The sequence below is a fragment of the Podarcis filfolensis genome, assembly GCF_964270895.1.
Source record: "Podarcis filfolensis genome assembly, chromosome: 13".
Lineage (NCBI taxonomy): Eukaryota > Metazoa > Chordata > Lepidosauria > Squamata > Lacertidae > Podarcis > Podarcis filfolensis.
The window spans coordinates 12733763-12751805 of NC_139615.1; the positions used below are offsets into that span (position 1 = coordinate 12733763).

Below are 18043 nucleotides of genomic sequence, written 5' to 3' on the forward strand. Positions count from 1 at the left end.
TTCTTTCTTTCTAACTTCGCTCAGACCGTTCGTTGTATCAAAGACCTTTTAAAATCACAAAGTAGTTACCCTCTGCTCCCTCTTTTAGTTATCCTCTTTTTCTGCAACTTTTTGTTACTTTTGCAACAATTTATCTCACTTTTAACAAGTTCTCTAAGAGGGAGAAGCTCAAACCGCTTGCCGTTTTACCAACCTCCGCTCCACGCTCCGCTCGTAGTCTTGCGCTCCTTTCCGATTGCAGTCAAAACTGACCTCTTTTTTATCTCCTTCTTTTTTTTCCAAAGCCTTTCTTTCATATTCCAATTGTAATCCAAATTAGGCTCCGATTGCTTTTGAGAATCAGTCACTCACCCTGCAAGCCTGGGGCTGCGTTCTCGAGGGTGAGACAATGGCTTCCCGGTGCCTGCTTTCTCCGCCCGCTGCTCTCTTCGCTCCTATTATGGAGTTACCTGGCGGCCGGGCGATCTGCAAATGGCTCCGCTGGGATCCTGACCCTATGGTTTCCCTCCAGAGGGGTTTTGGGGGGCTATCGCGCCCTGTAGCACTCCCTTTTACCCTCGAGAACCCGGACTTTCTCTTACTGAGAAAATCCCGCTTGCGACGGGTCTGTGGCTCGACCGGAAGTCTCAAGAAAGCTATGTCTTTATTTGTTCTGATTCTGACCTGCATTTTGAAGGATCTCCAAGGGAGTTGCCGCATGATGATGCTTCATGATGATTGTATAGGCATAACCAGACACTGGACATTATCTGACATGTTCAATTAGTGTAAAGATTTATGCTTGTACCATAGAACTTACCCCATCCTCCCTCCTCCCCATGCACCCTAAATCAAATCTTGGGAATTCCCACAACCCTCTGGAGCAGATCTGAGGAAACTACAGGGCACACCCAGGGAGAAGAGAAGGTGGAAGTCCCATTGTGCAAGAGTAAATCTTTGCACTGATCAGATGAGTTTGTTGGATTCTGCCTTTGAAAGAAAACCTAGTTGTTTCCTTCAGCATGGAATAAAACAATTATGGCATGTTATGACGGCAAAACAGTTATGGTATGTTGGAGTTAAAGAGATCATATCTCTTTGTTTCTTTGTCCATTCTACCCCCCAGACATGGATGACTGTTTCGCTTGCCAAGAAGCTCTGTATCCAAACTCCAATAAAAATGGATGCCTTCCAAAGGATCTACACTTCCTATCTTTTGTTGAACCTTTGGGCATCAGCTTGGCTATTTTGGCTCTGACTTTTTCTGCAGCCACAGTTCTGGTGCTTGGAATCTTCATCAAACACAGGAAGACTCCCATCGTCAAAGCCAACAATGAGAACCTCACCTACACTCTTCTCATCTCCCTCCTGCTCTGTTTCCTCTGTTCCTTGCTATTCATTGGCCGTCCCCAGTTGCTGACTTGCTATCTACGACAAACAGCTTTTGGAGTAGTCTTCTCCATGTCCATTTCTTCCATCTTGGTAAAAACTCTTACTGTGGTTCTGGCTTTCATGGCCACAAAGCCTACATCCCAGATAAGGAAATGGATTGGGAACCGGTTTTCAGTCTCTCTTGTTCTCTGCTGCTCAGGTATTCAAGCAAGCATTTGCATGATATGGCTATGTGCCAACCCTCCTTTCCCAAATTTGGACATGCACTCCTTGCCTGAAGAAATCATAGTGGAATGCAATGAAGGCTCAGCCAACATGTTCTACTATATTCTTGGCTACATGGGATTGCTGGCTTTTGTCAGCTTCACTGTAGCTTTCTTTGCTCGGAAGCTGCCGGATACTTTTAATGAAGCCAAGTTCATCACCTTCAGTATGCTGGTGTTTTTCAGTGTGTGGGTCTCTTTTGTTCCAGCTTATCTAAGCACCAAAGGGAAATACATGGTGGCTGCAGAAATTTTCTCCATCTTGGCCTCCAGCACTGGATTGTTGGGCTGCATCTTTTTCCCCAAAGTATACATAATTCTTTTGAGGCCTGAACTGAACAGAAGAGAGCAGCTAATAAGGAGTAACAAGAAGAAAATAAACATCTGAAACTATTGCTGGTATAGTATTATGAAATTGTAATGTTAACTGGAAAGTTAATATGGGAATGTGGATTTACAACTTTTGGGGTTTGGTTCTAGTTACATTAATATCAGTAGGATTGAAGTGTGATTCAGTTTGTCTGGCTCCAACCCAAATTCTCTTCATTCTAGGGATGAACAAATCTGTTATTTGTGGTTCCTCTCAGTTTCTCATTTTTCACAACATTCCCATATCAGTTTGCAAAGTCCTCACAATAATTTATCAGTGTTTTAGTTTTTGTTTCTCTTAATATGTACATTTTTGGAAGCTTAATAAAATGCATTTTTATATGCTATTCTCATGAATGTACACATTTTTTGCACACATGTTTTTGGTTCAAGAACTATATTGCAACATTTGGAGAAGTATTGATTTCAAAGGAGAGCTGTGTTTTGGTTCATGTATTGCTTTGGTAAATGCAAATTAGGAGCATTAAAATGTGAGCAAAACCAAATTTCTCTCTCATCTTTACTCCATGTCTCACAGAATCTTTTCTGTGAAAAAGAAAAGTCATTAAAATATTGTCACTGGGCCAATATGTGTTCCAGATCTCTAACTTAAAGCTTTATCTGCAACTCTTCAATATGCATTAGGACAATAGCCATATGTTGTCACTGGATTTCTTCTAAAGCAAAATTTAAATGAGATGTGGAAGCTTATCCACCGGCAGAATAAATATAAGTAAAAAATAAAATCAAAATCAAAACAGTATCAATATTTTCCTTCTAATTGAGAGAACTTATTTAAAGAAACTGGGAATGTTGAAGTACTATTATATCCCCCCCCCCACAAAAAAAACCACCAAAAAAATACTGGCTGGATTAGTTTTATTTTTCTTGGTTACAGTTTCTGTTGTATCTCTGCATCACAAACATGCAATAGATAGTTAGAACTCCTAGTTCAATCCCTGGCAGCTCCTGGTTAGCAGGTGCCATATCAACATGGGCAATACTGATCAAGATGGACCAAGGGTCTGGCTTAGAGTAAGACAGCTTCCTATTTTCATAAAGTTATTCTGAACACAGTGGTTGGGAGAAAATTCATTCCCCATGCTTCTCCAAATGATTAAATGTGATAGCTGGCAAATCCAGAAGGAACCCATGGTAAAAAATACTGGATGCCGGAAAGGTCAAGAGTGGTTCAGAAAGAGGGTGGGCCTGCTCATCAGGTATATTGGAAGGGTGCTATATATGGTGCCCCAATAGGGAAATCTCTCAAATATCCATATTTGCACATGCTGAACTGTTTTGGAGCTGAATATTTCCCAAAATTTCTTGAATCATTATTTTTAATTACCCTCTGGGGCATTCAACAGTAGCAAGCATTCCCCGGAGTTTTGACACCTTTGTCAACAATTTTCAGAAAAGGTCACTAGGATGTTCACAGAGGATTCATAGACCTCTATTGCAGGAGGCTCATCCAATTTGTTGCACAAGGACATCCCATGGATTACCACCTGTGTGGTTCAAGGGCAGGCAGAGCAAGCAGGTAAGTAACAAAGGCAGAGGAGCCTCTATTGCATCACTGAGTTCTTGTTACATCAGACTGCTTTGATAAAGCTGATGTGCAGGCCTCAAGGAATGTGGGCAGATGGGGAATGCATCTCCTGAAAGGAATCTCCAATTTATTTAAAATATCAAGAACAAATGAGACCCACAGGAAAATGTGGCATGGCTTGCAACTTTCAGGAACATAAAAAGCTGCTTTGTAGAAAATCTGATCATTGGTCTGAATAGTTCTAGAACATAAAAAAGTCTGGCACTGAGATGCTGGGAATTGAACCTAGGAACTTCTGCAAGCAAAGCAGATGCTCCACCATGGATCATGACCCTTCCCCATCCACACAGTGGATCCATGATTCTTTATTTCCTTGAATAAAAAGGTTAGCTTCACTGACAAGAAAGCCCTGTGTCTTTCATGCTGACTTGCCTACGACTCCAGCCCTGAGGGTAGGTTAGTTTCCACACACACTCACAGATCCCTTTCTATCCTTCATCCAGGCATCCAAAATGCATTGTCAGAATTCAAAGATGCATTCTTGCCAGGCCAAAACATTCTGTGCATGAAGCAGAGCAAGTGAAGGGCATGGCCTAAGGAGGTGTGTGTTGCCCGGGGAATGTTCCAAAGGCCAGGCAGAAAGGCCTAGAGGGCCACATTTAGCCCCTAGGTCTGAAGTTCCATACCCATGAGCTGGATGGTAAAATTCTGGATGACAGGGTGAAGAAAGAACATTTCTGAATGCTCCCACCCGAGTATCAAGGAGGGACACTGCACAAACATTTTGCATTGCATCTAATGTTAGTCATACTTGAAACAGACCTGTGGAAATTAATAGTGATGACTAACTTAGGGCAATTAATTTCAATGGGTCCCCTCTGAGTATGACTAATGTTGAAGGAAGCCCTTTCCCTGAAGTAGTATGTGTGAGTTCCATATCTGCTAGTGAAAATAACACTGCTGCCATCTTGATCATAACTGCTTTATTAAATTGCTCAGTTTTACTGTTTCATTGGAGTATTGCTGAATGCAATTCATGGCAGAGTTGAAAACATATCAAACAGCCTGGAAGAAAGGGTCATGAAATAACAAGTTTGAAGGTTTTATTTGTATATACAGTCATACCACGGGTTACAGACGCTTCGGGTTACACGTTTTCAGGTTACGGACCCGCCAAAACCTGGAAGTACCGGAACGGGTTACTTCCGGGTTTCGGCGCTTGCACATGTGCAGAAGTGCCAAATCATGACCCGCACATGCGCAGACGAAGTGTTGTGGGGTGCGAACGCCTCGGGTTGCAAACTTGCCTCTCGCATGGATCACGTTTGCAACTTGAGCGTCCACTATATGTCATGATCAATACATCGGAGATGGGGCAGTATCGGATACATCCTCTTGAGATTGGTACAGTGGTACATTGGGTTAAGTACAGTGGTACCTCGGGTTAAGAACTGAATTCGTTCTGGAGGTCCGTTCTTAACCTGAAACTGTTCTTAACCTGAAGCACCACTTTAGCTAATGGGGCTTCCTGCTGCTGCCGTGCTGCTGCTGAGTGATTTCTGTTCTCATCCTGAAGCAAAGTTCTTAACCCAAGGTACTATTTCTGGGTTAGCAGAGTCTGTAACCTGAAGCATCTGTAACCTGAAGTGTCTGTAACCCGAGGTACCACTGTACTTAATTCGTTCTGGAGGTCCGTTTTTAACCTGAAACTGTTCTTAACCTGAAGCACCACTTTAGCTAATGGGGCTTCCTGCTGCTGCTGCGCCACAGAAGCATGATTTTTGTTCTCATCCTGAAGCAAAGTTCTTAACCCGAGGTAATATTTCTGGGTTAGCGGAGTCTGTAACCTGAAGTGTATGTAACCTGAAGCGTATGAAACCTGAGGTACCACTGTACTAAAGTCATCTGGGTTTTTAAGCTGAGGACGTTTTTTCCCCCCTTCCAACTTCTGAGAAAATGCATAATCTGGCAGGTGACAGTAGAAGAGATGGGAGCAGGAAGTCCCTGGGGTCTACATGGAGACTATGGAGGAGGAAGCCAACAGGTAGTGCCCCCCTGGACTCATTGTGAAGTTGAAATGGAGGCACATGGAGGCTGGCTGAGGGCAGATTGTGGTTGGTGGGACAGTGCCCCATTCCTCCTCATGGACTAACCTCCATCACATCTCACTGGTTCATTTTTAAGGGAGAGGTGAGTTCCAATCCCAACTCAGTCATGCTGCGCCCACTGGGTTATGTAGGTTATTGTCCTTGGGCCATGCTAGCTCACAGAGTTGTTGTGAAAATGAGATGGGAACATTGGAGACCCTTGAAGGGTTCTGATACAAAACAAGTAAAACACACCAATATTTACTAGCATCAGATCTTCTCCCAAGTGGGGTGGGAAAGGCCAACATATTATGCAGCAGATAAGATCTTTTAAAACAGCTTCTAAGCCTCTTCGATTTTTAATTACCTCATTTGGGACCACACAGCAGCCAGTACAATCTCTCTAGGCTGCTAAGCAGCATCAAGAAGAGTTAATCCATGTTTAGTCACATAGGGTGGGAACCAAAGACATCTATTGCAGGAGGAGTATATAAAAGGAAACTCCGAGATATGCCACCTCTTTGCTTCAAAATGGTCTGGGAGAAATTTGAGGAAAGTGCTCATTCTTACTCGTATTCTCAATATTCACAATTGTGTGGAGGATTCCCACCCCCCTCTACTCAGGTTCTCAGTTTTTCCTCACCACCATCCACCCCCACAAATGAATCCTGGAGATAATCACCATCCAACCATCCATCCAACCAACCAACCTCCTGCCCCCCTCTTTCTCCTTTTGTCCACCTAGATACTTTTAAAAGATCACAAAAGTTGGAGAATTCAGGATTGCCTTGGAATAGTGTGTTGATAGCAGAGATTGAAGGAGGTATGGACACTGGATTGCCTTCTATTGATATGAAAGTGACCATGGTAGTTATTTCTAGTAGTGCCATGACTCTTGCATCCAGTCATTTTGCTATCATAGTTAACAGCACAATACTGTTCAGAAGTAAATCCCACTGAGTTCTGTGGTAAGTTGATTTAGGATTGCAGACTATGTCTCTTCTTCTTGACCCAGCAATGGGAATTTATTTTTATTTCTTTATTATTGTTTTTACCCTGTATTTTACTCCGTGAACCACCCTGAGATTTTATGATGCAGGATTGTTTATAAATCTATAATATGATGATGATAACAAATTCGTAGTCATAATTTAAGTTGTTGTTAATGAGATTTTGGATCTGTTTTCTATTTGCAGCTCCCAAAGTGACTTGCAAGCAAGAAAGACCAACACAATTAATAAAAATAGGAAAAACTAGAAGAATGATAAAAGTAGAATCCTTAGTATGTAAATTCCAAAGTGTCGTTGAACACAATAGGACTATGCAGACTTCTTTGAGCTGAGGTCCATTTAACATAGTGAGACTTACTTCTGAGGATACATGAATAGAACTGGGCTTTATGGACAGCAGAAGAGAACACCACCATTTCTACCATAGTAGTAACTCACTTGCCAAAAATACATAAATCCCCACCTTTTAAAACAAAAAACAAAAAACTGATAAGCTTTTATCTGCATCTGAAACTCCAGTAATGAGGAAACCAGATCTGGTCATTGCTGTGCCTGATATTATGGATAGTCTTAGTTGTATGCACTCCAAAATTTTGCTAGACACAGAACTTGACATCCTGAAAAATCTCAGTTGTCATTCACAATCTAGTTTCTAGATCTTAATACTGTAAATATATGCTTGAAATGGTTAGTGGCATATCAAAAGTGATATTCTACTGTCAGGGACTGGGTTTCTGCACTCTACAGTCTTACCCAAACTCTTTATGCATAGCAAAAACAAAAGGAGTGTATTTGTGTGTGGGGGGATGTAAATCAGCAAACTCATTAATCTGCCTAATTCAGGTATAGTGCTGTTTTAAACAGAGTCTTTTTCTTAAAGAGATGAATATCACTTTGAAACAGTTTGTTGCATGCGGTAACTTGGGAATAAAACAGAAGAGATAGGACTAAGGACAGGTTCTCCCATAAGGCAAAGTGAGGCAGCCTGATGAAAGGGCGTAGCACTCATTCTACCCTATGATTGTCATTGAATCCCCTACGTTTCCTGCTCCATATCTCTTAAGTTCTCCTGCACCCCTCAGATTTGGTGGAAGATATTGCCCCACCACCAGTGCTGAAACGAGATTCAACAGCCAGCTCAGTCAGATTCTGCACATGGTATGGGGGATGCCCTCATGTCCTTCCCATCAGGCAGCAAAATGTATTGGGTTGTCCCTATGAACATGGGCTGAAGGAATGTTACCACCTTGTGCCAATTCTCTCTGTCTCTCCTACTAGAATCAGCCCTCATCATGAATGGAAGCACGATTTCAGAGTTTATTTTGCTGGGCTTCTCTGCCTCCCGCCCTTCCCAGATCTTCTTTTCTGTCATGGTGTTTGCCTGCTACACCATTGTCATTCTGGGCAACCTGTTGATCATAGTGACTGTGATGTCTGAGAAACAGCTACAACACATCCCCATGTACTTATTTCTCGCCAATCTGAGTCTTGCGGACATGTCCCTCAGCTCAGTAGCTGCTCCAAAGCTAGCTGCAGATCTGTTGAACTGTGGCCGTACCATTTCCTATGGGGGCTGCATGGCCCAGATCTTCTTCCTCCATGTCTTCGGTGGTGCAGAGATGCTCCTCCTCACCCTCATGGCCTACGATCGCTATGTGGCCATCTGCCACCCACTAAGGTACACAGTCATCATGAATAGCCAGTGCTGCCTCAGGCTTCTCATGCTCTGCTGGGCAGGGGGCCTCATTCATTCCACCATCCAGATGGTCTTGATTGCCCACCTACCATTCTGTGGGCCCAATGTCCTGGACAACTTCTTCTGCGATATCCCAGAACTGATCAAGCTGGGCTGTGCGGACACATATGCCTATGAGATCCTCATGGTAGTCAACAGCAGCTTGCTAACTCTGCCATGCTTTCTGGCCTTGCTCCTTTCATACATCACAATCCTGACCAGCCTCTGTGGCCATTTCAGACAGGGCAGCGGGAAGGCTCTGTCCACCTGCAGCTCCCACCTGACAGTGGTCTGCCTCTTCTACGTGCCCTGTGCTATTGTGTATCTCAAGCCCTTCTCTAGCTCCCACACCAACAAGCTGGCCTCTGTGTTCTACGTGGTGGTCACACCTGCCCTCAATCCCTTCATCTACACCCTGAGGAACCAAGAGGTAAAGGAAGCCATGAGGAAGTTGAGGCTCAACTGTAGACTCCTCCTGGTGCCTCAAAGGAAGCAGATGTGTCAAAGGAACTGTTGTACTTAAGAGACATCATAACCAATCTGACTTCAGACAAATGGAGCACCACTTATCAGCATTCATTTTGCTTGTGAAATGCATATACAGTGGTACCTTGGGTTACAAACACTTCAGGTTACAAATTCCGCTAACCCGGAAGTAGTACCTCGGGTTGAGAACTTTACCTCAGGATGAGAACGGAAATCGTGTGGTGGCGGTGCGGCGGCAGCGGGAGACCCCATTAGCTCAGATTAAGAACAGTTTCAGGTTAAGAACGGACCTCCAGAACAAATTAAGTTCTTAACCCGAGGTACCACTGTAATCATATTGAAAGGCATTGGAGGCAGCTTGTCCTTCCTACTTCAGTACTCTACCAGCCCTGTTTCCTCCTCTTCCCCATCAATCTCAGTCCTATCCTTATTTATCTGTTCAACTTGTCTTTCTTTAGTTTATCATACAAGCACCGTACTCTACCAAACTTTTTTGCTTGTTTTCCAACCCTTTTTCATTCTATTCAAGTTATTGAATCCTATTCGTTATTGTAAAAATAAAACAACATAATTTTTTTTGGCTGTGTTTTAATGTTAGTTAGTTGCTTGCACAGTGTCACTTCCATTATTCCTCCCTCTCCGCACCAATCTTGGCCCTTGTTGGTTAGGTTTGAGCTTCATCAAGACAAGCAATGCTACAGTCCCTAGAGTAGTTTAACAATCAATGCATCTTCCCAGGGAATTGTCACTGTGAGAGGGAGTCTCTTAGTGACTCTAAGCACTCTTAATGGACTATAGTTCCCAGGATTCGTGGAGGGGGAGTCATTACTGTTTATAGTGGTATGATACTACTTTAATTGTATAGAGCAGATGACATTTACATGGCTGGACTGTAAGCTGCTGCACAAAGTTAAGAGTCACATCCATGTCTGCATCCACTCTTTGCCTATGCTAGCACCCATCACTGACACAGGACCCCTAAAAGGGAGGAATATGAAAGCTGGAATGGAAAAGTTTTCCCACCTGTTCTCTTTAGTTGTCCTTCCCAGCTAATGGAGAATGTTGATGATCAAGGGTTAATGATATAGCTCCTCTGTAGGAAACAAAGCTCAACATTCCAGGTTGGTATTAGCAAGTTTGCTACAACAGGGTCTTGTTTGCCTGCCTTCTTCATATAAAACCTTACTGATGTGGAAAGCAGGTATAAAATGCTGTCCGTCTAGATCCACAAACATTTATGTGTCACAGGCAGATGGGACTGACCAGGACCTTTGATGACCTTGATGACCTTCAGCTATTATGGCTGTTCTCACTGATTACCACAGAAATGAAATATACTGTACTGTAAATTCTCTTCCTTCTCCAGGCCTTCCTTTATAGGCTGGGGGTCACAGCCCCACCCCTAGGACCACCCGCAAACAGTGAGTATTGAGCAACCAGGATTGATGATGGGTTCTATTGGCATAGAACATAAAGCATTAAAAGTGACTGCAGGGTGTCTGTGCAAAGTGACTACTATGGATGTCTGTGCAAAAGGGCCATAGATCAGTGATAGTTGCTTCAGCTGTATGTGTGGATATAGGCCTGTGAGAGTACATGATGTGTGGAGTGTGTGCCGCATGTATGCATGTATGCCTCTCTGTGTGCGTGTGCTCCTGGTCTGGTACTGCCTGCTTATGTTAGGCCCACTTGCATGCAGGCCCCAGAAGGCTGGCCATGAGGAGAAAGGTTTCCTCATTTGTATGTACATTTGAGAGGGGAACATGCACACTTTCCATTTATTCCAGAGGTTGATCACACCCATTTGCACTCAGGTCCTGCTTGAGGACTTCCCATAATGGGAAGTGTGGTTGACCATTGTAAGGACAGTATGCTGAACCAGGTGTTCCTTGGATCTAATCCAGCTGCATTCTTTATTTGTCCTTATTAAGTGGAGAAACTTAGCTTCAGCACTCCAATAGCCATAACCCACTCTGCTCAATTCTTATCACATGCTCACACAGGCCAAAGCTCTTCTCTCTCTCTCTCTCCCCTTCTGCCTCATTCAAAACTTTGTTCTTTTTCACACAAAGACTTATTGCCTTTCCCATGGGTTGAGGGAAAGACAGATGTGTTCATTTAGCAACGTTGTCGCACATAGCAGAATAGCTATTTCCTGTCATTACTGAGATGAGCTTTGAAGAACCATCACTGTTTTATTCCCATGGCATCACATCACCTATATATTGCCTTATGAAAGAGTATGCCAGCCTAGCTCTGTCCAACTGGCATGATAAGCTATCAGTCTTCATCTTTACTACATCCCAAGCTTTAGATTCACTAAATCGGAAGGCAATGTAGAGGTCAGCATTCCAAAGTCACAAATCTTAATGCTGTGATGACCCATTGGTCCTACTAAATATCTTCCCTGGCAGGGCTAGATCAGCCATGAACTAGCAACAGCTGCTCATCGCTTCAAACAGAGATCATACCCCAGTCTCCTATATGAAATCCTTTAAGTGGGTACAGCATGGAATGGACCTAGAATCTTATGCATGCAAAGCATGTGCCTTAACTCTGAGCAATGATGAACCATCCTGGAGACTGCACTTTGATGTCCTTTGAGCAATACGTTTATGCATATAGCCCTTTCTAGACATGACTTGGCAAGCCTGCAGCTTGATTAGTAGTAGTAGTAGTAGTAGTAGTAGTAGTAGTAGTAGTGTAGCAGCAGGAGTTTTCAGAACAAAGGAAGAGAGACCAGGGGCTCGAGGAATAACACCTTTATTTATGGCTGCAGCCAGACTTCAGTCCCAAGCAGAATGGAGTCCCGATCTCTGTTCAGATCAATCTTTTATAGGTTTTTCAGAAAGCAAATCTGTATGACACATTAACATGTAGTGCAGTCCAGAACTCTGACATGATTTATGAAGCAGGACGTTCTGTTAGCCAGAAATTGACATGATTTATGAGACCTTTGACATATTACAAGATTGGACATACAGGATACAGCTTGGCAAGCAAGCAGTAGCAGTTCCTCCCTACAGGCTTTTGATCTTCAAACAAGTCCTTCAACTTTCCTTAGCTAACACACTTTCTCATCCCTTGAGTCTGCCAATCTTCTTATAGCGTCCAGCTGGTCTGGTCATGGTAACCTTCCTGAGGAATAGTTCACTCATTACTCCCTTCCTGTAGCATTCTCACAAACTTCAAAGAGACAGCCTAGATAATGTTACTTCCCTAGAATATCATATAAATCTTCCTAATTAGCATTAGCAAGCTTCCTTACTGCTAAACTCTGCCAATTCCAGAGACCAGGTTCAGTCGATCAGAGCCAACTTTTTACCTCTTTGTGAACTGCAAGCTTTGCTGAGAGAAAGTTTCTCCTTTTTACAGGCTCTGGCTTGGGGTTCATTTTGCAAAGAGGCTTGTTACTTTTTACACAAAATTGGGGTACAGAATAAGTTCTGTTCGGCCCTTCCTTCAGTAGTAGCAGTAGTAGCAGTGCCCCACCCATCTGACTGGGTTCCCCAGCTGCAAAGATCTGTCATTTTAAACCAAATAAAGTACCCTCCTCTCTCTCTCTCTCTCTCTCTCTCATGCACACACACAGAATTTTGTTTACAACATGAATAAATTATGCAATTACAACATAATAAAAGTAGTCATGAACAATAAAACATCAAAAAATGCACAACAAATGATTTCCACATAAATCATACGAGCTTTTAAAAATAAAAAAATTATATCAATAACAGCAACCCCTTCCACTGCAACAACCCTGGAACAAAGACGGAAGGGGAGTTAGCATGGAGAGGATGAAAAGAGTGGAGGGAAAGCTTGCATTTGGGGGTGGGAAAGAGGGGAGGCAAAGTTTGCACGGAGCTGGAAAAGAAGGGATCTTTGCCAAAAGAGGGAGAAAGCGGAAGAGAAAGAGCACAAAAGAAGTGGGGTTGAAGATCAGCATTGGCAAAGTGTAGGCTTTGGCTTTTCCTTCTCCTCATCCTTCAGCTGCTGCCCTTCTCCAACCTTGGTGAAAAGCAAGCAACGTAGCTGCATCACAGGGGCCTCTGATCAAGAAGGAGTCAGAAGCTGAGCTGGATGGAAGTCAAGGCCAGAGAAGGAGAGCGGTGGGCTGCAGCCAGAGGAAGATTTAAGTAGGAGAAGCACTATGAGTTGGGGGTCAGATCTGCTGCCCTGAGGTGGTCGCTTCAGGCCCTGCCTTCAATCAAACCCTGTTTTTAGGTAGGCAGCCAATCTGTGGGTGCTCCCTAAACATCAGGGACTTTGGATTCAGATCTCGGCATTTACCATTTCCGCCCTTTCCTTTACTGCTTTCAGTTGGACATTAATCTCCAAAATCTTCGGTATCAGTGTATTTGTATTCAATTTGTTTAGCTTTTTTAAACCTTCACCAAGCATTTTTTAAACCTCCTTGTTCTCTTTCAAGTCATAGCACAATGTGCATTTTAACTGTCCCCACTGTTCCATCTCTATGTTATAAGCAAAGGGTTTTTTGCCCATTTAATCATACATTCTTTAACTTGTTCCTCTTCCATTTGAAATTTCAACAGAAGTTTGAATATTTTTATATATTAGAAGCAACTTGTTCATCATCCTTACAGTTACATTTCAAAATCCATCTCACTTTGTTCCAAAGACAACTTAAATGCCTCTACTAGTTGTAAGTGAGAAAACCACTAGAAGTTACAACCTTCCACTGTTATTTGTTCCCTTCTTTTATAGTCACTTTTACAGTCTCCTTGGTTTCACTCTAGTAGCTCTTGATAGTTCTCCCACCTGTTTTCTACACCATCCTCTTAGTTGTCCTTCCCAGCTAATGGAGAATGCTAGATGATCAAGGGCTAATGATATAGCTGCACTGTAGGAGATAAAGCTCAACATTCCAGGTTGGTATTAGCATGTTTGCTATAACAGGGTCTTGTTTATCTGCCTTCTTCATATAAAACCTTCCTGGCATGGAAAGCAGCTACAGAATGCTGTCCATCTCGATCAACACACATTTATGTGTTACAGGCAGATGTAACTGACCAGGACCTTTGATGACCCATCTCTATAACCTCTCACTTCAATTATTTAGTCAATGGCTGTTCCCACTGATTACCACAGAGATGAAAGATACTGTAAATTCTCTTCCTTCTCCAGGCCTTCCTTTATAGGCTGGGGGTTACAGCCACACCCCCAGGACCACCTGCAAACAGTGAGTATTGAGCAACCAGGATTGATTATGGGTTCTATTGCAATAGAACATAAATCATTCAAAGTGACTGACCTAGCTTTATATGTATTCCAGATATACATAATATAGCACATTTAATAAAGTGGTTCCTAAAGTCCACATTTACTTTATTATACCACATGTATCCATTGTATCCGAACCTTAAATCATTTCTTTCTAATTCCAAAGTCTCTTATTTCTCAGTGTCACCCATCCTTTCAACAATACCAAACAGCAGGTTGCAAAATACACCCTTAAATCAGGCAAGCCCAATCCTGAGCTTGTCTTTGCATCTTGCATAAGTTGGAGTTCAACTTGTGCCTTTTCCACCTGCCGTACAAACTTAGATATGTCTTTTTGCCATTGTTTAAATGGTGTGTCCATAGTCAAAATAGGTATTATTTGAAACATGAATGTCATTCTAGGCAAAACTTTCATCTTTATCACATAAATCCTACCTAGCAATGACAATTTTTGTTTCTCCCATCTTAAAGTATCTTTTAAAAATTTCAGCCCATGCCTTAACATAGTTATTTCTAAACAATATTCAATTTGCATTTGTCGTGTTAATACCCAAGTATTTTACGTTTTTCTCATTTTGAATCCGTATATTCTCCATCAAAGTATTTTGATCTTATATTGTCATATTCTTTGTTAATATCTCCATTTTCTGGTGAGTAATCTTAAAACTCATTCAATTTATCCATGAGTCTCTTCTCCCTGTAACAGGTTTTCCAAAACTACCATCAAATAATAAGGAAAGGAATGCAGTTTGTAAGTTTCTTTTTAAATATATAAACATATCAAAACACTTCAGTGATTTCTTTTAAAAGGAACAGTAAGCACACAACTTATGCAGGAGTTTTGGGGGTCACACTTAAAATCAAAACCATGTACAGTCAAAGCACATGGAGTACAATGGCAGGTAGGATGGCCAGCCTCTTTACCCCAGACACCCACCCCTTTCTGCCCTCTTTTAAAGTGTTAATTTTATTTGTTTCTAAGCAAATTAAGCTGAATGTGCATCTGTTAAATGCACTTGTTGCAGGCTTACCGTAAAGGGAATAGAAGTCAGTATTATTCAGTTCAATGGGTCTTACTCTCAGATAAGAATGTACAGGGACCTTCACGCACCCGATTCCCTACAGATGTTTGGGACTCCAACTTCCACCAACTCTTCCCATCACAGCTAATGAGAGTTAGAATCCAAAATATCTGGAGGCTAGTGAAGGCTGGTGCCTAGAACTGCAGCCAAATTACTTGAGTTCTGGAAGACGTGAATTAATGATATCATGCATATATGTGTTCCATGTGTGAACCAAGTACAGTAGGTTATAGCTAGATAACTAGATGACATAGGTTTCTTCCAGCCCTATGTGGAGATGCTGGGGATTGAACCTGGGACCTTCTGCATATAATGCAGGTTCTGTGACATTGACATATGTTCTCTCTTGAAATAGGAAACACTGGGAGAATGTGTGTGTAATGAACAGGTCATCTAAAAGCGACCACAACATTTCCAATGTGACTAGTGTGGAATAAAGTACCCCCCCCCTCTCTCTCTCTCTCTCTCACACACAGTTTTGTTTACAACATGAATAAATTATGCAATTACAAGATAAAAAGTAGTCATAAACAATAAAACCTTAAAAAATGCACAACGATTTCCACATAAATCATAATAAAAGCTTTTTTAAAAAAAAATTCAATAACAATCCCTCTCCATACAACTATGCTCCAGACCAAGTGTTCAAGTGTTGGTTCAGCAGCCTCAGTGTTTGAAGGTTGATCACATCATGCAGGTTCTGAGCCACTGACCCATGTTCCCTCTTGAAATAGGAAGCAATGGGATAATATACAGTGGTGCCTCGGGTTAAGAACTTAATTTGTTCTGGAGGTCCGTTCTTAACCTGAAACTGTTCTTAACCTGAAGTACCACTTTAGCTAATGGGGCCTCCCCTTGCCACCGTGCTGCCGCCGCACTATTTCTGTTCTCATCCTGAAGCAAAGTTCTTAACCAGAGGTACTATTTCTGGATTAGTGGATATATCTGAATATCAGATCTGCCAGATTTCAGGGAGATTGGGCAGAGGGCACCCTTTTGAGAGGAAAATGAATAAAGAGAAGACATTGGATACACCTCTGTTGTCTGTGCAGAAAAGGGAGGAAAAATTCTGCCAGTCAGGAGAACATGACTCAGTCTCTGTCAATGGTTGCTGGGTCAATTTGGCTTGGAGAAATCCACCGAGAATCTTCTCAGCATCTATTGACAGAGAATGGATAACATTCATATTTCTGAGAGTAAGAAGTGCTCCTCAGTGGAACCTCCTCCATTGGACGGTTAGAGAGTCATTGGTCGAGTTGTAATTCCTGCATTGCAGAGGGTTGAACTACATGATGCCTGCGGTCCCTTCCAACTCTACAATTCTTCTTCTTGGCACTTGGCAGATTATAGTTATTCACTGTGGAATCAAAGCAAGTGTATTGGAGTTCACCTCCCTTTTCATGGCAAAGGCGGGGATTGTTTTCAGCCACCTTCCTTTGTGAGCAAACTTGACAGCCGTGTGCAGGGCCAGAGCCCAAACTGGTGCAGTCAGTGACAAAGGGTACAGAAAAACATATAGGAATCTTATCTTTGTATGGTATCCAAACACCTCCACACACACTCTTTACATTATACATCCAAACAACCAAGAGGCGCTATCAGAGTTCAATAATTCATTCTAGGAAGGAAGTAGTGTGGAAGGCAGGGTCCGGGGGGCAGGCTTGAGACGTGGAGTGTTGGAGGGAGGGAAAGGAAGCTTGGGAAACTTCAAAGGGCTGGATAGAGTAGCTGGGGGTGGGGTGGGGAAATAGAGCCTGATGTTTCAACCCATTTCATTATATTTTAAAATGGGAAACATTACTGATCCTGGCTTGATTGAATTCTCCTGGTGGAAGTTTTCCCCAACTGATGTCCTTTATCAAGGAAGGACCGTGTCATACCTCTGCTGTACTTTCTGCTGGGACGCATTAATTAAAGCAAGGTTGGTGTCTCTGAAGTTCCTGTATTAAGTCTCACAGTCTTTCAGTCTGGAGTTTCAGCCTGTTTTGCCTTGAGACATTTCAGAAGGCCCTTCATCTATTCCAACCCTGTGCAATGCAGGTGTTTCTCTACCTTGGTTTCCCTTGCCTAGCAGGGAGGGAAACTGAGTAGTGCAGCATAGCAAGGTCCAGGAATTCCCAAGTTCTCCCCCCCCCCCAGGTTCTGGTGCACAAAAGCAGGGCAGCTATGCCCCCACCACCCCACTGCAAGGCTGTTTTTATTTCCTCTAAGCCCCCCTGCCACCAATTTCACCCTTCACCAGCTGCAGAGATGCCTGGTTTGATCTGCAAGGAGAAAGGAAGGGCAGTTTCCAAGGGCCTTTTGCAATGAGAGAGCTGTGGCTTCGCTGCATACCTTAGGCACCCCAACTATGGGTATAGGGGATTTCTGCCCTCCTTTTCCTTATTCACCCCTGCCCCCATATTGCACCTCACTTAGGTGGTCCAAAGGAAAGCAGAACTATATGTTTTATACCAGTTGGAAGGTTGTGTACAAAGGACTAGCCAACTGTTTTAGGGACTCCGCTCTGGATTTGTGTAGAGTTTCCTCCTTAGCCTGTTCTTCCCACAAAGCTATCCTGAAAGCCATAGAGGTTTACGATCAGAGATTTCCTTCTTTTAGATGGCGGCATTCCCAGATTGATGTACCCCATCTTAACAGTTAAGGTTTGACCTTGTGATTACTGTAGAAGACCATAAGAATGGTTTACCAAAGGTTCTGTTGAGGATCCAAGAATTCAGACAGGTAGCAGGCTTTAAATTAAATAAAACTAAAACTAAGACCTTAGTGAAGAACGTGACAGAACAATATAAAAAGGATTTACAACAACTTACAGATATAGGTATACATAAGAAAGTTAAATATCTGGGT

General features: G+C 42.6%; 1 protein-coding gene across 1 annotated transcript; it reads left to right on the top strand.

The window, feature by feature from the left end:
• Positions 1–1632: 1632 nt before the first annotated feature.
• Positions 1633–8907, top strand: LOC310747328 (olfactory receptor 4Q3-like; the record flags this gene model as incomplete). The annotated part of the gene is made up of 3 exons (XM_083581694.1): positions 1633–1801; positions 6385–6585; positions 7928–8907. The coding sequence occupies 3 exons, from the start codon at positions 1633–1635 to the stop codon at positions 8905–8907; spliced, it is 1350 nt and encodes a 449-aa protein (XP_083437820.1).
• Positions 8908–18043: the final 9136 nt, after the last annotated feature.